The sequence below is a fragment of the Vespula pensylvanica genome, chromosome 21, assembly GCF_014466175.1.
Source record: "Vespula pensylvanica isolate Volc-1 chromosome 21, ASM1446617v1, whole genome shotgun sequence".
NCBI lineage: Eukaryota > Metazoa > Arthropoda > Insecta > Hymenoptera > Vespidae > Vespula > Vespula pensylvanica.
The window spans coordinates 328,928-353,699 of record NC_057705.1 but is presented as its reverse complement, the minus strand read 5'-3'; the positions used below and the strand labels follow the sequence as shown (position 1 = coordinate 353,699).

Here is a 24,772-nt window from a genome sequence, read left to right as displayed (position 1 = left end):
ACGATTTACCTATGCAGGTGTAGAACGGGCATCGGTTAACTAGACGGCAAAATTAAGGGAAAACTTTGAAACGCTTTTAAAATTTAAATAATGCACTGTTGCCCGACGATACTGTTGTTCTCCTCCCTCTCTCTTTTTCTCTCCTCACCCTCCTCTTCTATCGGCCACTCCGTTGATCTTTCGCGAATCGGAGTAGATTCGCTCGCACCTTCTCGCAAACCGACCCATTCCTCGTCTGCCAACCCTTGTTGTCTCGACTTTTGGCAGTTCTCGAAAAACATACGTCGAGGCGCGCCGGCACTGACGTTACGCACCGCGATATTAATGGCCTACCGATAGAAGAAACTTCTCGATATGACGTATGTCTGATTCTTGCTTCGCAAGAACGATCGAGGAGGATAGAAAAATACGGGAGGTTAATCGAGTTTTAATAGGAATTATCCTTTCGTATCGAAAAACTATCGTAAGATTGATAACGATTTCGAGTTATATAAAGAATTTCCTCGTTTCAAAAGTATGTTCGACGAGCCTGGAGCGTAATTAAAGCTGGAAAGCTATTCGACTTTGAATAGCGAAGGCACTGTTGTATTGGCTTTCGATATCGTTTCAAAGACGCTATCCAAACGTAGAAGATCAAACAGTTCATTGATCTTTTCTCCCTTTCTCTCTCTCTCTCTCTCTCTCTCTCTCTCTCTCTCTCTCTCTCTCTCTCTCTGTATATATATATATATATATATATATATATATATATAATAAATTAATATCGGGATTAAAAATTATATAAACTATTATCCTCTTTTCAAATAATCTATAACATAGAAGAAATCTATGACTCGATGGATTAACATCATCAAAAATGATTCCGTACTACCGAGAAAAGTTGCACTATTTTCTCCAGTAATTCAAAACCTATTCGATAAGAAAAATGATGAGAAAATCTTCTCGAAATAGTTCGAGTTTGAATAAATTCAATATTTGACACCTGTTGAAGTGCAACATATACTATTTCAATCTGTATAATGCAAAAGACAATTTGAACAGCGCCTTGGACTTCTTTCAGATTGTTGGCACGTTATCCTTGGCACAGGAAATAGGAATATTCTACGTTCGCTAGTAACGTGCTCGAGATAGACAATAATTTGTTCAAGTAAATGGTATTTAGATATCTAGATGAGTAAATATTGACCTCGATTCAAGTAGGTTGAAATCTATCGACGATTCAATATTCCTGTGCTACTAGTATATTCGATTTTTTATAAATCAATGTACAAATTCTCTATATACATTGCATTTTGTAAAATTTGCACTTTCTAGGAAAGGATTTCAACGAAATGTAGAAGTTTATGATTAAATGTGTTATTATAAAATGTTTATTTCAGAAATATTTATAGTTTTCGATACATATTATCAGTCACAGGCATAGGAAAATTATTATGACCATCATACTGGTCTATGTAAGGGATTTATTTGTATTACGATAATAATTTTTCTAACTTATGTATAAAAGATTCGTGATACTTATTACAAACATAAAAAATGTACATATTTTCATTCGTAGATAATAATCGAGCCCTTTGAGATGAAAATCGATGAATTTAAACAATTGTATAACTTAGAATTTAATAGGATTATTATATAATTAACCTTGTTAATATAATCGATACTTGTCCATATTATATATACATTTTAGAAACAATGATAATGCCAGTAAAACAGTGATAATGCCAGGGTTCATATACACACAGACACAGTACATTTAACAAATAACTTATAATAAATCTCGATGTTTATATTATATTGTTCGCAAGAAAGAAGTCATACATCTGCTTTTGCTGAGTTTATGACAGGCAAATGAGGACGATGTTCCTTTCGCAGGTTTAACGACGATTTAAATGACAGTCAGACGTTGATCGAGAGGACGAATCTTTGCTCTTCCGTGATTATGATTATTGCCCGAAAGCCAGTATTGTTTTCAAGGCTTTCTGAGCAACAATCAAAAGCATAAAGAGCATTTTCATAGAAGAAGAATAGATAAAGATGATCCCAGCACTTGCAATAGAAAAATATCATTATTAATTAATAAGTCTTTTTAAGATTATCAATTTAAAGAAAATTTCATACCTTTGATTTATCCTTGAAAAGTTTCGATGTCATTAAGGCGGGAAAGCAGGAGTTTGTAAGAGAAGGATTAGCTTCTCGATTGTAATCTTTTTAGACGTCATCCATAGTAAGTCGAATATTTAACTTGAACGTTCAAAGTACATATCGATTGTTTACTTCTCGATCATTTCCAACATCCAGCATACATACCTCCGATGGAGAAAATCGTTACATCACTGATTGAACTGATATGTAAGTAGTATGTACATTGATACATAGTTTTCCAATCTAGAAGAATAATATTGAGAATTAGTATATTAATAATAAAAAGTGAATAAGAAAGTGACATTTTCAACTAGAATAGCCAGCTGTTAAAGACGAACATGTGGAGAGAATTAATTTGTGATGGGAGATGCGAAGAATCCTACGTAAATAACTGTTATTAGTACAGAAGAAATTGATTTGATAGAGAAAATAGAATGTAAAGATGTACGTACGTTGTTCACACACGAAGAGACAAATCTAGGTGAAGACGTTAAAGCAAAGGATGAACGAGAACGAAATCTTCGCATCTCGAGAATTGTGAATTACAGACGCAAACCTTTCTTCGAATAATTTAAACGTAGTATACTTCATCGAAGAACACTGATGATCAAAGAGAAGGATAGAATTAGAAAAAGGCTTTGGAGAAGGAAGCGAGTCCTGAGAAACGGAATAGCCGAGGTTAGGCTGAGGATAAAGCAAGACTCACTGGAATGACGATATGAGAGAAGACTCTCTCTCGAAAACGGAAATGGGATCGGAAGCGAAGGGCTACCATCGCCCTCGGAGTCCGAAACTCGAATGACGTAACTTCGGAGGTCCACGGAAGGATTGCAGGTGGATATCAAGTAGGGGTTGCTTCGCGTTCGAGAGAAGAGGGTTGCGATTCTGCGCGATGCGTCGGCGTCGTGCCAAGACGACGCTGACGCCATCAGCGCACGCCGCCTGGATATCGTCCTTTCCACGTAGCATCATGGTGGTGATGGTGATGGTGATGGTGGTGGTGGTGGTGGTGGTGGTGGTGGTGGTGGTGGTGGTGGCTCGTCGTAATGGAGGAGGTTAAGGGGAAACTATACGGTGGGGGAAAGCGATATGGCGCGTCCATTAGATATTCTTGATCTTTGTAATTTGACAATGATCCGACAGCGAAGCAACGTCCGACGTTCCTCCTCCTCTCCTAAACTCACCCTTCGAATTCACCCTCTCTACCTTTTCGTCTTTCCTCGATGCACTGGGGGTCATTGCACCTTCATCCGTTGATTTATTTTATTAATTAGTCGATGTCACTCCTCTGCACAGCGAGATAGAACCTTCCTGGAAGAAGATTGATTCGATTAGGCGCGCGTCACCTGTCGCATTTCCGCTTCTATCGTATATGTGAGTATTTCCGGACTTAAGATCTCATTGTCAGCTTCTTAGCATATCTTTTTCCATTCCATGCGTAGTAAAACAAAAAACTAATATCCTTACTGTTAGAAAAAGTTTTATTTCTTTTTTATAGTTCTGCGACTCTAGCTCGTGCTCGAGTAACTAAATCAGTTTGCGCAGTTTCGTGGCTCTACATACATATTAGTAGTTATTTTTGCTTTATTCGTTACGTATCATTTTTATAATGCAATTATTTCATTTTTATAGTAAAAATAATTTTAAATGAATTATCGATTTGGATGTCTCATAAAATTTTGACGGTGGAAAATACCAGAATTAGAATCTACCGAACCGTAATTCATTTTGTTAATTAGCGTCGGTTCACGAAGATAAGGTAAGAGCATATACATTATGCAAAATCTTCGAGACGATCCTCGCCGACTAGATTAAGCTCGTTATGCGAATGCATTTCTGTCGCTCGATCGATTCGAATGGAAAAGCAAATGTGTATGGCACAAGCACAGATTCTTTGTCTGCTCGATGATATTAAAATGGCTAATCAATGCACGACAATAACGTTAAAAAATACTATAATTGATACGTAAAATAATATGTAAATATTTCGTCATTACAACATCGATTTTTCATATTTATGATATATACAAAGAGATAGACGATACGGCTACGAGATACGTTGGATGTTTATTTTTATACACGTATAGCATTTCTTCTAAGGAGAAAAAAAGTTGTTATTTCTCTGTAGTACGCGAGTTACGAACTTAGGCAGAACGATACAAAAAAAAGACAACATACCTAGGATATATAACGTAGATAAGAAATACATAATACACTTTTGAATGAAACTATTATTTACAATCCGTGGAAGATCGTTGTTACGCGTCTCATTGAGCCAGTTCTATTCCGTCCTATCGCATCGTTCGTACGTAGATGTCGTCGAATTTATTTCGCAACGGTTCACGTTTTAACTTCGCACGTTGTATCGCAGATATATGAAGAAATTCAAGCCAAGCACATACATACGTAGTTACGAAAGAGAAGAAAGTAAAAAAGAAGATGAATCAACGTAAGACTCGTGGAGTTATCGACGGAGCATCGATTTGCGAGAAGGATCGAGAGTACGGAATCGTCCTGAAGAAGGAAAAGGAGAAGGAGAAGAAGGAGGAGTCGAGAGAAGAGAGGTGCATTGCCCTCCCATAATCCTCCACAGGCCGATGATCGCGTCGGACCAGGACTGCTTGGTAGGTACAGTGGGCAGCCTCGAAAGGGCACGTTCTAGCCGTGTCCAGTTAAACGGCCGATTGTGATCCAAGGTCATCGAAGGAACAGACGTGAGTAATCCAACCGCGTGGTCAACGACACGTTATGCAACACGGCCATTATAATCCATCACCCTTCTCTCTTTCTCCGTTCCTCTCTTTCTTCTAAAGCGTTACTTTCTTTTTAGTCGAATAAGCAAACGCTGAGTATCGATTTTTTACCGAAACGATTGAAAAGTTAAGCTTTAGTTTATAAGAAAGCATTATTAATCTCTTGCGGATTACGGTTCGATGCAAAGGTGTTCTCGCTTCATGCTCGAGTGCTCGTTGCGCATCGAAAAAGAGAAGAAATCGTGTCTACCATTCTTTTTCATACTTTACTTTTAATTGAAATAATTTTTCTCCGTTCGTTCTAAATAGTTTTTGTTGCTTCTTCCTCCAATCTTCTTACTCCGTATTTCACTGTATTCTTTACCAAGAGACTCGTCGTCTTACACCTGTTGCTTCTTGGATAGAGATAGATCTACTCGTATAACGCGACGAAACGAAAGACGTGATAGACGGATAGACCTCGTTTTTGGCACGTTCACGGTTTCACGTTCGAGTTCGCGTTTTCTAGGACAAGAGAAAGGGAACAAAATGCACCCTATCCCGTTCGTTTTCGCCTCGCGTAATCCCATGTGTGTCCCGCTTTTTAGATTCGTCCCCGCGGCGGTACGTTGCTTTTTTACCCTCGAAAATCCAGCGTATCGACTGCCGGCGAAGCTGAGAATAGAGCACGTGCTACTACCCTGTGTGTGAAGTAGAGATGAAAGGGGAGAAAAATGGGAGAGGTAAAAAGAGAGGGTAAAAATCCAGGCGAGGTGCTCCAGGCGCAGCCGTCCTACCTAAAAGCATCAACGACGATTCAAACTTTGATCGAATTGGAATCCTTCAACAAATACATTCAGTTTCTAATAAGTCTTTCGACTTTCGATTGAAAAATTTATCTTTCCCTCTCATTTTATCCTCTCGCATCGATATTTATCTGAATTATTCGAAAATTTATCCTTCAAGTAGAGAGAGAGAAAGAGAGACACAGACGTATCGCTAATATTATATTTTTTTGCTTTCGGTATCATACAACTGTATATTGTATCACAAAAAGTAGCCTAACGAGCTAATATCATGGACTTTAACGAAACGACGGTCTCCACTTTGTGTCTCTCGAGCTCTTACGTCGTTAATGTTATTAGACTGACGTTAGAAAAGATTCGAAACACTTTCCAGGATCGTATTTTACTCTTTAGATCGTGCGAATTATATGATGAACGACTGACAATGACAGATTTCATCTTTCAAGCGACTAAGACTTCTTGATTCCATGCAGTTTCATCATTATCGAATGCCCTTAATTGCTAACACCGGTGCTCGCATGCTACGAGCGAAGGTAAGAGAGGAGACAAGAAATACGTAGAAGAGTCAGGAAAAGATATAAGGGAGAAAGAGAGAGAAGAAAACGAGAGAGAGAGAGAGAAAGAGAGACGAGCGTTTGAACTTGAAATTGCACGGCCCTGGACGCAAATCATGCTCGCTGGAGAATTCTTAAGCAGCTGTTGCGTACTCGAGCGGAGATCTACAGGGTGGTCCAATTTTCTGCCTCGTGTCGATTAATCTACTCGATTATTGAGAGAGAAAAGATCAAACTAATTTAATCGGTAATTATTTCTACTGAAATTTCTAAATAATACGTAAATCCGATACGTAGATATCTTTTTAATTTTCGAGTTTATCAGATCTTTAAATAATCAAAGATAATCGAGTTCACCCTATAGAAGGCAGACTTTGATCCGTTAAGTCTCGCACGGACGATTGTAAAAAAAAGTTGCGGTGTTAGCGAGTTTCGTTACTAACTCTTACATCTCGCTTAGAGTCGTTTTTTTTTCTCTTTGGCACTTCCATTCCTAATGGCTTTTAAAATCCACTCCTGTAAAGAAAAAGATTTATACTATCTTTTGCTTGTGTGTGATTAAAAAAAAATTCTGCGCTCTCTCTTCCTCTCTATCTCTCGATGATGGTTTCACCTGATGTTGTTTGCGCAGCTGCAATGTATTTCGAGTAGGTACGTTTCGTCGTATCTCAAACTCTCCACGAAATTCTATTAATAAAAAACCGGTGGTAGTACGCTTAAAAATCGTGAGAGACAAATATGAAAGCAGACTGGATTCAGTCTGTCAGATTGATTTCAAATTATTACCAACTATTCTTATCAAAAAACCGTGAAACTTGGCGTCGACGTAATCGGATACGGCGATTCGTCATCCTGGTGAACGATCTTTGTTGCTAGCGGCGCTCTTACGTAAAAAGTGTCTCGTCGATCGAACAAACTCGAATATCCTAACAGAAAATCTTACATATCATTAATATACGCTACATTTAACCTCTTGATAACGCGAAAGATATCAATTTTTTTGCGATTCTGTTAATTCGCCCGAAATATTTTACTTTTATTTCAATTAATCAGAATCAAACGGGTGATCTACTCAAGTTGAAACACGAGACGCGGGTTTTTCTACTTGGGTTGATTACCGATCAGTTCGTTATTAAAACTTCGTTTCTCTAGTAAGGGAAATCTATCTTGGTAATTTTAGTAGGATCGTTCGTTGACCTTATTACGAGATCGGTTAGAAGAATCGTACCATCAGGACCGACACGAGGTGAGTCTAAAGAAAGAATAAAAAGGGGTGGCAGATGGAGGAGCCTGTAGGGCCCAGCGTTAGGGCCGTAGAGCATTAAAGCGCTGTTACGAGGGACTATGAAGCAGCGTGGTTATACACGGTGATGCGGCAGAAAACGAGAGGACGGGTTCTATTATCCTTGAGAAAAAATCTTCCATCCAACGGAGATACCACTGGAAAGGGGAGAAGAGAAAGAGGAGGAAGGAAGAGAAGGGAAGGAGAAGAGGATTGGATTGGATTCGTGGAGATCAGCGAGGAACGTTGTAAGAAATCGAATACTTCGATCGTGAGACTCTCACGAAGGAAGTAGCCTGAAACGTTCGATCGGTTTCCTCAAAAAAATCTTGTGGGTTTGATGAAAACTTCACGGACGTCTTGCGTAAGGGAATGGTGCTAGCCGCTCGTCGAGTCATGGAACGGATTTTGTGAAATAGTCCAACGATATAGTGATCGTTCGAGTCTTTCAAAAAATCTTCGATTTAGATATTAGAGACAATGTCTATTGTAAAATCCGCTTCAGTGATTTGTGTCTATTATATCGAGGACGACGTGATCCAATTATGAGCGGAAAATGAGAAAAATAATTGCGATCTTTGCTGTGAGAAAAATGGATCTTTGAGTAACGCTTAACAATGAGGAATTTGATATGTCTCAAAGAGCGTATCTCTTCGTATAAGTGTCCTTGGTTCGATTGGTTAAAACGTCGAAAGAATACTTTGAAACGTCCCGTAGCATCGTTTCTTCGTCCGAAGGAGAACGAAAAATCGATTGGTCGAGGGAATTGTGGTTGTACAGGTGGAAAGTTTTGAAATGACCGGCATAACACCGTCGAGTCATGATAGCCAATAGAAGTTGTAGTTCGCTGAATACACCGATCAACTATAAAGAAGCTCGTGAAACGAATCTGGATCATTCTGGACGATTTTTTCTTTCCCTTTTTCTCTCTATTTCTTTCTTCGTTGTTCCAAGATTGGAAAGAAGTAAAAAATGTGAAACGATATAGATAAAAGCAATACCAATGAGGTTGTTAACTTTGCTCTCTAAAGAATTTAAACGAATACGTTCGATAATTACCTTTCTCCTGGATAGAGTCTTCGATAATGTACATGATAATTCGTGTCATCGAAGATAATTAATTGGAATTGTGTAATTTCATTTATCAATAGATATTCTATGAATGTCTAATAGCTAATTGATTCTCGATTGGACGATCACCTTTCGTTCCTTCTAAATGCAATGCGACGATAAGTTTTATAAGCACATTTTGAGTTTCTTCTTTCGAAAGGATTTTCCATGATGGGGATAATTGTTTATCATTTGACGATATATAAGGCACTGTTTCATGGTTACCAAGACGATAGATTTTAATGACCCTCTTTTTCATTCCTTTTTCATAGAATTCACAGACTTTATCGTGTCGTGTAATTATCACAGGTACATTTCGCATTTGAAATGACATTAGGACGACGTCCGGTGAAGGAGAAATTCAGCGAAAAGCATTTTATCGTTGGTTCGCTAATAAATTCCTTGGTGTTGCGCGAACAATAGTGAAAGATGCAATAAAAGCAGGATATGGCAAAAAAGGAAATGGCCGAATACCAATAATTTTCTTCTTTTAACGAAGGAGAGAAAACCTTTAAGTATCGTGATTCTGCGGAAAGGAAAGTTTTATCTTTCAACGGAGGTCGCCACACCTTTGATTTTAATGCCGTCGCGCGATATTATTATAGGATAAACGATCGAGAGTTCCGTTCGTCGAACAGCATCTCTCCTTCGCCAAGGTGCACCAAGCGCTAAAAGCAAGAACGGAGAGCGGTTGCAAATGCACTTAGAAACGATGTAATACCGAGAAGCCGGTCTTTCTCCGCATGGCAATAAACGTAGTGCAGCCAAGCATCGCCAAGGCAAAAGGATTCCGGCCAATGGAGAACGCTCAACCCTTTTCTTTCGTTCCTTCTTTTTTTTTAGACTTCTCGCGAAGATCTCCGGAAAGAAAGTTATTGAAAAACGAAGGAATTTTCTCCGTGATAATCATATAAAATTAAAACGATTAAAATCTCTTTCCCAGAAAGGTGTACATATTCCTTCTCTTATTTCCAAGAAAACTGATAACAGATCAGGATTGTCCTGTAATCGTCAAACTTTAACGTTCGATTATTTCTTTTTGTACGAGCTTTACAAGATGAGTGAGAGAGAGAAAAAGAGAAAGAGAGAAGAGGGAGAAGACGCTGTTAACTGTATTTTTTCTCCGTCAGATAGAAACGAGTTTCCTCGAGGTCTTCGAAGGACTCCCCCAATCCAAAGGGTGGGATTGGCCACGCCATTCCGTTGTCATAGCAACAGTAGGTTAGGATAGGGATAAGCAATAGTAATGCGTCCTTTTTTCGGCGAGGAACCATCTTGCTGCTCCAACAATCACAAAACCTTTCAACTTATCGTTGAATTTGTGCTTCGACCTTTCCTAACGTTTTTAATTCGAACTTTTTTTTAAACGGATGATTCGCACACTTTTCGACCCTTCCCCGTTTTTTTCCTTTTTCCTTTTTCTCTCTCAATGTCGATATCTTCCCCGCCGAGTAAAAAAGGGGGTGACGGGGTCGAAAATTTTTCGAGGAAGGGATTCGAAGCAGTACTTTCTTTCGTTGAATGAACGTGTGTTCGCGTAACGTAAAGGGAGAACAATATGATCCAGGTGTCGATAAAAAAAGGTGCTGGAAAAGGAAGCTTTTCAACCGAATCGATAGGATTGAAATTTCAGCGATTGTACGTCGTTGAAAAATTTCGAGGCTTTCTGCTGAGCTTTGAGCTTAAAGGTCTCAACAACAATAGCAGTAGCAATAGCAGTAGCAATTAGTAATTTTGTGCTATTATTTAATAATTACTCTACCGAGTAATTATTCGAATAACTTCGTTGTGAAAGGTTTACGAAATTTTAGAACGTGTTCTATTAACTAACCATCTATACTATGAATATCAGTGCGTTATTGTACTTTAAAGAACATCTCTGTAACATCTACATTCATCCGATGGATTTAAAGCAAACCGCATTTGTCGGTTCATCAGGTAGTCAATATCATCGATCGTCGTTTGAATCGAAAACGAAGAGAAAAGAGATAAAGGACCCATTAGGCGATTCACGTTAATCAACTCGTCGATCGATGTAATAATCTACAATGTTGGTTATATACGCCAAATACATTTTAAGTGATACGTGCTAATCATTTATATATTGCCTTGATTTCTTATTTTCTATTAAATTACACGATGTGTAATTTTTTGAGTTTATCAAAAGAGAATAAGAAAATGAAAGGAAGATACCGAGCCTACGATTGATGGAATCGTTGCTGTAACTTTTTTCGTGAAAGCTAATAGTATCTTGCTTTCTTATCACATTCATTATCGTAGTGATTTAATTATAAGCATAACATTATTTTTTTACTTCTTCCGTATCTCCAAAAGTCAAGAAAGTGTGTTATATGAAAAGGAAAGAAAGTTGATTATTACATTGTAACGATTATACGAAAGAAAGCCTTGGAATATTGTCGAAAACAAAAAAAAAAGAGAAATCTTCTTTTTTAGGGATGAGAAAAGTAGAATTCGATAAAAAAATACACCATCAAAATGCGTTCGTGCGTATAAATATTGGAAAGTTGTGTTTTTTTGTTGAACCGGATCTTGGCAATAGACCATAACGAAAAAAACTGAACAAAAATCATAGGTCCATACGAAATGAATCTCTATTATCTTTTAATTGTATTTTATTCGATATCGATTTTAAATTTCTCAGTCGATTACGAAAGAAACGATTAAACATTTCTGAAAAAAAAGAGAAACGAAATTTTTTAAGGTTCTATGAAAATGGATTAACCATATACTATATTAAAAAAATTTTGTTAAACTTAAAAAAGAGGAGTTAAGAGAAAATATTTATCAGAAAATAAATGATATTGATATTAATTAAATCATCTCATTTTGATATCGATAAAAAAATACACGTGTATATGAAATCCTTATCTTTTAATGTAATGTAATTAAATTTAGACATTATTTATCGCCTACAGAGAATGTTTATGTGATACTATGTTTTATCACAGTATTTAAATACAAGTATTTAAATACTTAAATGTATATTCCTTAGAAAATTTATCAATTTCACATTTTTAACAGACTTCGTGTTATATTACGTTTTCATAAACATTCGATCATCAATATTGGCATACACAAGCTTCTGTTTTAGTCGCATCTAAGACCATTAGCAAAACCATTAGCAAGCAATTAGTGCTGAAACAATATTGTTTCGGAAAGACCAATTAAATTTGCAATTTATTCAGAAGTCAAAGAGCCACGACATTGAACGTCGACAAGAGAATACAAAGATATTGGAAATACCTGTAGAACATCGAAGAAAGAAGAATTTCCATGTTCCACGATCAACCTGCTGCATCCCGCAGGACCGGATTCTAACGTTGCGAGAAGGAAGGAAACCTGAGAAAGGATAAATCTGCTCTCGCGAAAGTCCCTCTATGGAGATCTGACTCACTGATTCTGAAACGTATGTTTCGACTCGTTCGCGAATCGTTTTATCGAGTTATGCCTCGACGAAATCGTTGATTTGATTATTTTATCAAAAAGTATAAAAATTCTTTTCGCGACAAGAGTACGACGCATCCGTCAGCCACGAACGCCCGTGACGGAATGCGAGAGCGTTCTTGCTCGCTCGCTCGCTCGCTCGCTCGCTCGCTCTTTCGCTCTATCTCTCTCGCTTAATCTTTTACTCGCTTTTTCTTCCTCTCTTTCTCTCTTTCTTCTGTCATTTTCCTTATTTTTTGTGGTCTTTTCTTTTATCATATTCTCAAATCCAATTTTTAATTTATACATCATCGACTTGGTTGAGCTTATTCTTTAATGTCATTCGAGTTAGCCGATTTGATTAATATGATTTTTGCAAGAGAATCAGACTACGAATTTCAAATACAATTAGTTTGCAATATATAATTTAAATTGTTATATTTAATATGTTATGTTTTTAAATTAGTTTGTGTTCTTCGTATTACTCTAATAAATAAGTGAATTTTTAACTAAAAATTCGACTATTTTTATGGTTTAAAATGAAAACTATGAAAATAAAAATTTTGTATAATTTTAATAATTATAGTTTTACCCTTTGAATGATTATCAAATTTTTCAGTCAAAAATAAGAGCGATGAGATAGCTTGTATATCTTGTATATGTACATCTATTTCTAGATAAGTTAAACTCATTAACGTAATTCACTTAAATGAGATCTATTAGAAAAGTAACATCAAAAATCATAAAAATAAGTATTTGTGAAACAAAGTTTTACTCGCACTTACATTTCTTTGATACTGATTGAAGAATATTTGATGTAAAGCAAAAAATGATTCCATTTTGCATTTATCTACACAAATGCATCTAGATTCGTTATCACATACTACACACGTGTGGGGATAAAGGAGGGTGGGTACATTTTTTTAGACTTTCGTTGATCAATTCTACTCGTCGCTTGTAAGTCTAGGCAGTCCGTCCATCGATAGTTTATTACGTCAGCGGACGTCGACGAACCAATCCGGAAGAGTTTCTTGGATGGGTCAAGTATCCCCTCTCCTCAACTATCACAGTCATTCATTTTACCTAGCGACACACAATCATACGGACGTATGGGATGGATCGTATATAGCTTTGTGGATACTCGCGTAAGTAAAATGGCGACTTCGTGATTACAATAACAGTAAAAAAACTATATTATAAAATAATTATATATTCTGTAGTAACAATATTAATATAGTCATTGATAAGTTCATAAAATTTATTTTAAAATAATACATATCTCACATAAGCGTCTAATACATAATATTACATAATCCATAAGTATATAAAATTATGCATCTATGAATCGCAGAAAGATCTATGATTTTTACATGAAACTCCGTAATTTAATTTTTACAATAGAATGTTATAAAAATTGTCAATCATAAAGGACAGGAGACGACTTGTATACACACATTACACAAACTACAGTTTACTTTACAAGTCTGCAAATAAAACTGTATTGTTACTATGTAATTTCAATAATACTAGATAAGAACAAAAATATTGTATAAAATTGTATAACGACTTGACTATATTGTAGGATATAATTATATTTAGGTAGAATTTCAATTAATTATCGATGTAATTATTACCCCACTTGACAAGTCATAATATCGGGTTAATGTTTAAAAGTACTTTTTACTTGTAGTAATGGCGCCGAAAACATTCTTCGCCCCCTTTACAAAAATTAGTAATATGGATATATTGTATTGAGTATTGCGATTTAAAACTTTTACTTTAAAGTTCTTTAAATCGTATAAATGACATTTCTCATGTGAGAAGCATTAAGCTTGCGTAGCCATCTATGAACACCCAACTGCAGTCAGTATTTTCGGAAAAATCTAACAAACTTGCATAATAAACATATCTAAGATAATAATACTCACTATTGACAATATATCCATATTATTTATTATTTGAAAGTAACTTGTTATTACAATGGCATAAAATACATAAACAATTATTTTTCCTAAACATTTCTTCTTATAGACAGCGATATGAATGTAGAAACAATTACTTTTATTACATTTAAGTGTTTCGTAAATTATATAATCATATTAATTTTCAAAAAAATGTATATATATTATTGTATGTACAAGTTATTCATTATCGTAATATACATACGTTCTTGAGCGAATAATTAATTGTAAAGTAATTCTTTCGTAAAGTAATACCCATAACTATAAAAATATTATATAAAAATAAAATGTATTATATTCGTTTATTTTACAAACAATTGTTTCACTATCGATTGTTCGTTTAAAAATGAATGTAAGCAGCGATCATTAATAACGCATTAGTGGATTTCGCAATAATAGGATAAATTTTCTTTTCATCTACCTTATATTATCCGTCAAATATCTTATTATAAAAAGAAAAATATGATTGTGTATCGAAAATTTTTATATATATCGAAGAAGCGACATATCTTCGCATATACATAGATAAGCAAGTAATTTTTAAACAAATATCAGCCGATGTTTCGGCTACTAAAAAAAGTATGATGTTCTAATCGTTATTTTATATGACAATCGCATATAGTAACTAAGCGATATTCATATAAGTTAAAACCATGTTTAACTCGTTGGATTTAAATTGTAAGTTTTATTAATGTGAGACATTACTTATTGTGTTTAAGGTTTGAGTACATATGAATATTTTCTACACGCAATCATATTTTTTCGTTTATAATAGAGTAAAGGATAATGGAAAAGAATATAAATGAAATTTCAATAATAATGACGTCTGTACAAAGTAATAGAGATTTCATGTATTTTCAATGAGTTAATGTTTTTAATAGTTTTGCTTTTATTTTTATGTAACATTGTTTACAGATTATGCTAAAATAGTAATATTATCTTCTTATTAATGGACTTGGCTTAAGTCGAATTTCAGAAGTTGTTTTTTGCTTAGGTACAAAATCTGTGTACTATTACAAACTTAAACTTACTTTTCCTATTCGTTTTTTATATATAAAGGAAGTTAATAATTAACGAGAATAAAAAATTCTAGCAGTAAATTCTTCTAAGTATCTTACTTAATATAACATGCTTTGCGTCAATTGTCTAATGCAGTTTCTAATATAAACAGCTTCAAAAATTTTTAATATGGATATTAGAAGTATTGAGTATTGCAAAAACTTAAATTTTTATACAAGTTATTCATAAATGAAAAGAGATAGTTTAGACTTCGAGAAAAAGTAACCTATCTAAGCCATCTAGTGATAGAAAGTAAGATCATCGTTCAGCATTTCTTCGTAAAAATCTCTATATAAAAATAAGAACATAACTATTATAAAAACATTAGCTTCTTGAAAATATATAAAATCTTTGTGTTATTTTGTATACGTATATATTGTTGAAACCGTATTTGTTTTCTTACAGTTTTATTTCTAATAAAACAACATTAATTAAACAAATCTAACAGAACAATTAGTAGTAACTCTTATATTATTATATTCGTGAATTTTATATGGGATAACACGAAGATTGTAAAATTGTATTCTATTATTTATATATATATATATATTTCGATTATAATATTTTCCTATTTTTATTATTTAACGTTATTTAAAATAAGGTGATAGACCTACTACACGCACTATTAATTAATAACAAAATTCAAAAATCTTATACAAATCAAGGATATATTTTTAGAGATAAAAAAGGGAATCGACTTTTGGGCGAAGTACGAGACTAATGTGAATATAAAATATTAGTATATCTTTTAAAAATATTTGGGATTTTAATTTAATTGATAAAAACATGTTTTTATCTTCATTACTTTCAGAAAAGCTCTGCAGTGACATGTAGCTTTCTTCAAAAATTTTAATATGGATATAAGTATTGCTAAATAAATTTTTACATCTATATCTTTTCAATACGTATTAGGAATCTTTCCCTTCGCGAAAGGATGAACATTTATGCCATCTATCGGCTATTAAATGTACAAAATATAAACTAGCAACTAAAGATAAGTTATTATACAAATTATATGTACAATTATTGAACATTTCTTAATACATTTTCGGATATACACAAATGTAAATTATAGAATTATATATAATCCATTAAAACGAAAGAAGTAATTAAATAAAGGATAATAAATTATGAAGATAATATTCCTGATTATTATACAAATATTTTTGTCTAATACATTATTATGAATAATTACATTCATACAAATCATAATTATATATATTAAAACTAATATATATTTAAGCTATGTTTTCTGATTTAATTAAGCTGGTCCTAATATGTCCATGTTTGCTGTTGTATCTTGAATATTACTATGAGCTATCATGTACTCAGAAACTGATATATAAACTGCAACTAATATGCCTATAACACTTGCTGCATATATATTTCGTTGTAAAATAATACATGTTGCTACGCAAAGACCAAAGTATGTTGCATACCGTGCAAAATTTTCATGTCTCTTGCGACCAAGAAGATCAGAATCTGAAAAATAAATACATTAATATCTTGATAAATCAATTTAGTATAATATCTATGAATAATAAAATATGTACTTATGCACAAATTATCTTTTTTATGATAATCATCTGCACATTTTATACACATATCTGGTCCATCCCCAGTACAACCATTACAAGCTTTATCACATCCTACAAATTTAAAATAACACAAAACATTTATTAAATATTAGTTCTAAATAATAGATATTTTAACATCTAATAACTTAATACTATTTCTTAAATTCGTAAGTATACCTAGACATGTAAAACCTCCTTCTTTATTGACACAAAATTGATTTCCAGGACAAGATTCATCACTTTTTAAACATTCATTAATATCAAAACAACCTTGTCCATCTATCATGTACCAGCCATGAGAACACATCTCACAATCTTTGGGTCCTGGCCCTTTGCAAGAACCATTGCATGCAGCATGACAAGTAGAACATAGTAATTTATTTTCATCCTTATAAGATTCATAATAACCTGGTGCACAATCATTACATGTTTCTCCATGATAGCCTTTGTCACAAAGACATTTACCATTCCCTTTTCTTGTACCTGCACCTTTACATTTACCATTTTTGTTACAAACATTATTTGGAAAGCCTGGACATTGTATACATTGAGGACCATAATGATCTTTTGGACAACAACGTTCTGTTTGCTCGATGCATAAATAATCAAATATATCTGGATAGGTATTTTGATGTTTCAACCACCATTCTTCTATTTTATTTTCTAATTCTTCTGCTATGGAATGACATTGATCTTTACCACGCTCTACTTCCTTACATAAATGTTCTTGTATTTCAATGAGACGTACTTCACTTCTTGCGTAAGAACCTAACTTATCTTCTTCCCATGCACTATCACCACCTTCAAATTTTCCACGACTTGTACGTTCTAAACCCTACAAAAAAGTACTTGAACATTATTTAAAAATACATTCATTTTTTTATTAAATCTTGATTATACCATTAGACAGACAATTAATTAAAATTAAACTTAATAATAATTACTTAGTTAATAAACAAACCTTACATTTTTAAAACTATTGACAAGTATTTTACAAGCAGCACATGGTGGATATTTTTCACTTTGTAATCCATTTTTATTAGATTTTATACATTCAACATAATTAATTTCACAAAGGCAAAAAACAATGAGAAAGACAAATAAAATAGATTTATTGTGCATTATAATATAAAAATAATATAATTTATGACTTAAAAAATATATTTTCTAACATGAAAATAATACTTAATATAACACATTAAATTAGTATATTAATATAAATTTTATTATTTAAATAATAAACATCCTTTTCTAAACATAAATGGGTACCTATCCCATGCGATATCAAAAAATTTTATCGTGTACATGATACGTCTGCGCAGATAAGTTGATTAGGTTGATGAGTGTTTATAAAAAATACGATAGATAGCGTTTCGATCATCAAAGCGCTACCTAGTAAGTAATTTCAAAAGTTTTGTCATTTCAAATGAAGGGCGCCAAATCAATTGATATTTTTTAAAAACTTAAATGATATAAAATCATTTTTTTATCTATTTTACATTATTTGCTTAAATTTATAAACCACAAATAAACTAAGTATAAAATTGTATCTTTTAAATGTAGATGTATATATATTTTTTTTCTTTGTACAATATGGGAGGTTCACATTAAAATGCGGCGGACTATTACACATTATACATAAGTCTATATGTTCTTTGTAGACTTCTAACAAGAAGACAAGCGGATTTACAATTTTTATTACACCAGTACTGTTTTTTTTCTATAATATTATTACGATATGCATAGTATCTGTATTATATTCCCTACGTATATTGTACGAAATACTAATAATTGCTAAACGTAGTATTAGTAATTTATTTAATACTACCAACTTCTTTTTCTTCATTAATAATGAGATGTGTATTTCTTTATAACTATAGATCAATTAATTATTATTTCTACGGACAATTCGTGTAAGAAACTATTGATTCATAGTTTCGATTAAATTAATATATCAATATACATTTACGGAATTAGGAATCAAATGGAACTATAGAGTTATTGCAACTACAGTCTAATAAATCAGACACTAATTTAATATTAGCCATTATATATACTGTTTCTCATTAATAAATATATACTTAATATATTACTAATAATATATATATATAGACTTGCTGAAATAAATCCCAGAGTTATTAACTTCACATGATTTTATGTGATGATTTTGATATATAAATATTAATTCATTACAAATAATAGATTACCTCACTAATTTCAAATTTTATTGTTATCTAAAATGCCTTTGTGAAAATTTGCCATATCATATGGGACAAAAAATATATGGCAAAATATTATACTTCTAATTAATGACTTTACTAAGATTAGAATTGACTTAGATTTTTCGTAACGTTGTTCACTGCAAAAGTTTAAATATGTTTTAAATATTGGTCGACAATACAATTTACAATACTTCATGATATTTTTTGTTTCTAACAATATTATATGTAACGCAGTCTTGTTTAGTTTAATATCATATAAAAATTTACTGGAACGTTAATTGTATATGTATATGTGTTAACATAAATTAACATTTCTAAATATAAACTTAGGTTTATGTACTGACAATGCATATACATATAATCGAACATTGCATATAAAGCTCTCATAAAATGCATGGTCATCCATATATCGTGTTGTGAAAATTGCATGTACAACATATTAATAATATTACAATAACCATAGATGTTATTACCATACTATTACAAGTATTTATAAGATACTTATATGTACATATACGTACATGTATATAATGCAAATAACGTAATGACAATACCTGCCCGAGCTGCCTCCATTGTGTTAAAGACTTATAGAATCTGTAATATGGTATTTTAACTAAGAGTGTATTTGGTTCATAGAAAATATTTCTAATTAAAGAGATATTCCTTTTTCACAATAAAAGATTTTGTCTTGGATTACATAAAAATGAAAAAAGGGATGTTCACTTATTACAACCCATTAATCGATGTAAAACATTATCAGAAATTTTTTTATATCACTTCATACTTTGGAATTATAATTTACATAAATTTTGTTTTACCGCGATTGTAGAGTCTTGATATTATTAATGTATTTATATTTACAGAAATGAACATTTTATACGAGTTTATCAAAATTTGTTTGATACTTGCTCTTACTGCTGTTTCAGTTGACTGTACTTAGGAAATATTCTATTAAATACAGAAATATAAATCATTTATATTACAAAAAATATTGTTAAACAAGAACTTAAAATATAATAAGCTATATTCTTGTATGAGAGTATATATCAATTTACTAAATTTATAAAAATGTTAATATAAACATATAATTTATGTTACAAATATCAATCATTTTTATTTATAAGATCAGCTCGTGACAATAAATGTCAAAGCAAATATTTAATTATAATTTTGTAAATAGCAATCAAATAATAGAAATTAAAAGTTTCTAAATATTATATAAATTTTATATATAATAAAAGTATTGACTACCAATAGTAAGTAAATCATAATAATTATTTAGAGCCTGCTATATCCAAGCAATATTAATTATAAGTATGATATAAATAAGTAAATTTATAAATTTGTATATTATAATTTTAGTTAATTATTTAATTATATTTAAAAGAAGACCCATGAATATCTTAGGCTTGGAAGATACCTCATTAGTATGAAACCTAACTTATATATATAAAAAAAGGCTGCACTATTGATAAGTAACAATAAATAAAATACATAAATTAATGATACTTATTAATATATTTTCTACTTATCAAAATTTTATGTATTTCTTAAAAATGGTAACATAATGTAAATATTTTACTCGTAAAAAACAAGATACATAACAACTAAAATAGAAAAAAAAAGAACACAAGCTTCTTTACTCAAAGTCATTTTAGAATTGGTCAGCAATATTGTTCAATATTTCATCTATTATGTTTGTGCTTTACTGTAAATTATACCGAAATAACTTATGTTAATTGCGAAAATAATATGTATACACTTACATAAATAATATAAAACAATATTAATAATTTTACTACATGTAATATTGATTTGAACATTTCACGAGATAATTGTTATAATTATCAAAAAGTAAATTTATTTTTATACATCCGGAATTAACTTGGCAAACTAAATTATGTAAAAGAAATAATTTTCTAAAACAATTATAAATTTAGAATATATAAAGATTATATAATACTGTAGACAAAAACTTAAAATAACAATGGTCCCAAAATTGTATTAATTACTATAATTCCCATGATAATTCCAAATGGTAACTATTTACTAAAAAAATTCTGTTCAGTCAACTGATAGATACTTTTGTAATTTCAGCAATGTTTGCTCGACATGTTCCATATATTTTACACCAAACCGTCTGTAACTCCAATATAATCTGATCTAACATGCAGGTAACATGTATAAAAACTGTTCATTTTCATATACACGTATACAACTCTTCGCATGGGTATCAAACTGTGAGAACAAAAAAAGAAAAGAATCACCTAGAGTACAACATCGGGCAGGGTGCAATGCCACTAGGCTAGTTGCGTACCACTTCGTCCACCATGATGTCCCATACCAGCCATTGAACTACCTCCTCCCATCTCGTTGCGAACTATTTTTCTTTCCTTATAATAAATTTCTTCGCTTTCTTTGTCGCATAAAAGTAATACTGCTCCACCAAACAAAAATATAGCTGCACCCCATCCAACGCCATATGCCCATCCAAATTCCCACATTGTTCTATTCCCTATAATAAAAGAAGTATTTTAATAATCTTGAAATAAACAATAATTATAGAATAAATATAATGTATAAACAATAATAAAAACTTACCAAGATTAAGTTCTGTGGCAAAGCACACAGGATAAATTACCAATGCAGTTAAGAGACATACAACTGAAATAAATAATAATAATAATAATAAATTACAAAAATATAATTTATAGTATGCATATGTGTATATGTAGTTCAATTTTAGTATACTTACGAGCAATACCCATACATAAAACAGCAAATCTATAGAATTTGTGCTTTTCTCTATGATCTTGTGATCTTAATCCAAGACCTGTTAAAACTGTTGCCATAATATCTGATAAAAGGCATATCACACACAAGGTAGCTGCAGCTTTTATATATGCTATAAAAAGAAAAATAGATCAATGTTTTTATTGTTTGAATTTCACTATAAGAATACAAAACAGAAATATTTTTTATTCTCTTACCAACATCTCTAGCTTGATAACATCCTTGTGGATCTGGCATATTAAATGGCAGTGGAGTTGGTGCACCTTCTTCGATGCAATGTACAAAAAGTCCTTGCCTCCATCCTAGGGCCATTAGCCAATCCGTAGATGCAAGTCCCATTATCATCAAAAGTATCACTATGACCCCGCATATGAATGCTATTACCTATAAATAAAAATAATCATTTATTATATTTGAAGCTATAAGTAATGTAGATTGCTTGCATAAAATAAATAATAACATAACAATACTTTATATAAAAAACTAGACACTTGACAAAAATTATTCTGTATCAATTATGCGCTATTCATTTACATCATAGATATTAATTAAAATATTGAATGTATTTTTTAAAAGTATCAATTAATGACAATGTATACCTGTGCAATCTCATTATCACTTATGTGTTCTTCCGCGACTGTATACATGATCATTTTATACTAGAAGCTTGTATCTGAGACAGTCGCGTCTTGTTATAGACAAACGATTATTAGACTATCCTTAAAAAAAATAATGGAAACTGACGTTCATGAACACCTTGCACCTCTTAACAAATAGTGTTGTTTAAGGAACATCGTATACTCTTCCGTGATTTATTAAATGAGAAGAACGAAAGTGCATTTAGCAAGCTCGCGTCAATGAGCAGATGAATCGATGGATGGATACAAGACGACGAATACACAAGAGTGGGGACGCACTTTCGTAAAAGGTAGTTGAACGTTCGACAATAAAACTTTTACGAATGAACGTAAGGAATTCGTTTATTATCAAAACGTCACTAGAATATCGTAGATCGTTCAGAGAATTCATACAACTATTAGTCACTTAAAAAGCAAAGGTGAACCGGGAAGAAATTGTCGTAGGGCTCGTAAAGAGAAGCTTCCTACGAAAGAGGCTGCGCCCAGCTGCGCCCATTAAATGCCTGGCGCAGCGTCCGGGCCGATGCTGCGCGATCCTCCTCCTCCTCCTCCTCCCCCTCCCCCTCTCCCTCCTCGTTCCTCTACGCAACTCCCAACCCCATTACCACCTGGCCCCAATCCTCTACTTTCCCAGTTTCTTTTTCTTCCTGCTTTCTACCAGATCTTTTCTTTGTTACCGGATCTCACCTCCATCTTATCATTTCTTTCTTTTTTCTTTTTTGTTTTTTTTTTTTTTTTTTACTTCTACCTCCCTACCATTTCTTTTATTATTATTTATTGTAATCTAACAATGTTTATCTTTCATTTAATACTAACTTTGTTCTCATGAATAGAAATAACTATATATATCTTTTTTTTTTTTTTTTTTTTTTTTATAGATAGAAACAGATACTACTGTGTATATATGGCAGTATTTACTTTTTTTTTTTGATATGCATACTTAACCTATTATTGAGTTTATATATCAAACTTCTGTTTTATTTAAATGTAAAGTAATTCATCCTTTGTTTTACATTCTTTTTTTATGCATCATGAGGAGCAATCATAGTTTGATCATTTGAACTTGAATATTTTCATAAAAGAGAATAGCGTAGTAAAAGATTTATCTATTTTGAAAACAATCTTTTCATAGTTAACATTACCTTACCTTTAAAGGTCTTGTGACAGTAACTGTTTCAATTGTTGTAGTTTGTGCCATAGCTTTCTAAGATTATAAACTGTAATAAATAAAAATCAATGTGTCATAAACAAAATATATAAACTCATATAACTGAAAAAAGAAATCAATTATAATCATTCTTAGAAATAATAACATAACAAAAATAATAAAATAAAAATGAAGTATTGAAAATTGATGTATGGATGTTGTATCGTACTAAATTTATTTTGAATTATTAATAAAGAAAATAGTGTTAAAATAACTTTGCTTATATAAGTATATAATTACATATCTAAAATCAAATATAAATAAATAGTAAACTGAAATGATTAGTTGTAACTATATTACTTTATATAATGATATAGGTAAAAAGGATCGAAGTGAAATAGGTAATAACATTATAATTTATATTACCTTCGTCTGTTATATAAAATATCACATACAACCTTTGATTTTATTATATATATATATTAAACGTGAGATAACATAAAATTCTCCATCATACTATATAATCAAAATGAACTGATAAGAGCTTAAGCAAAGTACAGATAATTATTTCATTGTATAAAAGTATCTATCTATGAAATATGGTTTTTATAACATTTACGTAGATATTGTATTACATTGTTATAATTTATACTATTTCTTTCGTTACCCGTAGATTTATCTTCTGAAAATAATAATTGTTCACTTACGATATTTTATAAATCCATTTGATCATTGTCGAATGTCGCGTTGTCGCTTTTGTATTACTATTATCTACAATTTCATTTTAATATTGACACAGTTTCTCATCGTTTTTAGTTAATACGATTGCACAAATAGAAAATAATTATATTGAAAAAAGAATTGAAGTAGTCAAATCTTAAAACTGGCCATCCAGAATCATACTACATTAAATTAATGTGTAGATCTCATTGTTGACCGACTCTTCGCACTGATTCATGTATGTATGTGTCATCTAAGGAAAGGGAACACCCATGTCAAGTACTCAAGTGTGTTTGTAGAGACCTCTGGTCGACATACTTTTAGAAATGAGATAAGATCCAACATGGCGTTTGTTATTAAATTGAGAAATAAATATAAGCAGAAAAAGAGAATTTCTATATTTTAATTCCAAGACTTACTATCAAGAAGATATTATTTACTTATTACAATCTCTAATTTTGTAAACGAGAATTTGAAATCTAAATTTATTATATATCTAATAAGTGTGTGTAAACATATACACATATGTATATATATATACACGTACATATTCTTGTATATTTTATAAACATTATCCATTTG

General features: G+C 32.0%; 2 protein-coding genes and 1 long non-coding RNA gene across 7 annotated transcripts; all 3 read right to left on the bottom strand.

Moving 5' to 3' along the window:
- Window positions 1-993: 993 nt before the first annotated feature.
- On the bottom strand, window positions 994-12,443 carry LOC122636336. Of its 2 annotated transcripts, XR_006328910.1 has the most exons (5): window positions 11,894-12,443; window positions 3,330-3,456; window positions 2,311-2,388; window positions 2,122-2,244; window positions 994-2,049 (listed from the first exon to the last, which is right to left on the bottom strand). It is a non-coding gene; the product is annotated as an uncharacterized LOC122636336 (long non-coding RNA). The 2 variants fall into 2 exon arrangements; XR_006328909.1 differs by having other exon boundaries at window positions 2,122-2,388.
- A 3,783-nt stretch (window positions 12,444-16,226) lies between these two features.
- Window positions 16,227-18,496, bottom strand: LOC122636217 (cysteine-rich with EGF-like domain protein 2). The gene is made up of 4 exons (XM_043827205.1): window positions 17,637-18,496; window positions 16,848-17,505; window positions 16,647-16,742; window positions 16,227-16,575 (listed from the first exon to the last, which is right to left on the bottom strand). Exons 1-4 carry the CDS (start codon window positions 17,790-17,792, stop codon window positions 16,355-16,357), a joined length of 1,131 nt encoding a protein of 376 aa, XP_043683140.1. The 5' UTR covers window positions 17,793-18,496; the 3' UTR covers window positions 16,227-16,354.
- Window positions 18,497-18,502: 6 nt separating this feature from the next.
- Window positions 18,503-24,448, bottom strand: LOC122636215 (transmembrane protein 47). 4 transcript variants are annotated; one of them, XM_043827201.1, is made up of 6 exons: window positions 24,178-24,448; window positions 23,471-23,540; window positions 21,883-22,069; window positions 21,648-21,797; window positions 21,494-21,556; window positions 18,503-21,407 (listed from the first exon to the last, which is right to left on the bottom strand). In XM_043827201.1, the coding sequence occupies exons 2-6, from the start codon at window positions 23,519-23,521 to the stop codon at window positions 21,193-21,195; spliced, it is 666 nt and encodes a 221-aa protein (XP_043683136.1). In that variant the 5' UTR covers window positions 23,522-23,540; window positions 24,178-24,448; the 3' UTR covers window positions 18,503-21,192. The 4 variants fall into 4 exon arrangements, with proteins under 4 accessions (XP_043683136.1, XP_043683137.1, XP_043683138.1 ...); XM_043827202.1 differs by lacking the exons at window positions 23,471-23,540; window positions 24,178-24,448 and adding an exon at window positions 22,285-22,851 and having other exon boundaries at window positions 18,503-21,130; window positions 21,210-21,407; XM_043827203.1 differs by lacking the exon at window positions 23,471-23,540 and having other exon boundaries at window positions 24,178-24,447.
- Between the last annotated feature and the right edge of the window lie 324 nt (window positions 24,449-24,772).

Bases quoted from the DNA above. Each gene is read 5' to 3' on its own strand.
- LOC122636217 (XM_043827205.1), bottom strand. From the start codon at position 17,792: ATGCACAATAAATCTATTTTATTTGTCTTTCTCATTGTTTTTTGCCTT. The intron at 17,506-17,636 runs GTAAGGTTTGTT...ACTTTTTTGTAG, and splicing joins TTGTCAATAGTTTTAAAAAT to GGTTTAGAACGTACAAGTCG. The intron at 16,576-16,646 runs GTACATATTTTA...TTTATTTTTCAG, and splicing joins AAAAGATAATTTGTGCATAA to ATTCTGATCTTCTTGGTCGC.
- LOC122636215 (XM_043827200.1), bottom strand. From the start codon at position 22,338: ATGATCATGTATACAGTCGCGGAAGAACACATAAGTGATAATGAGATT. The intron at 22,070-22,284 runs GTATACATTGTC...TTTTATTTATAG, and splicing joins GTGATAATGAGATTGCACAG to GTAATAGCATTCATATGCGG. The intron at 21,798-21,882 runs GTAAGAGAATAA...TTCTTTTTATAG, and splicing joins TTATCAAGCTAGAGATGTTG to CATATATAAAAGCTGCAGCT.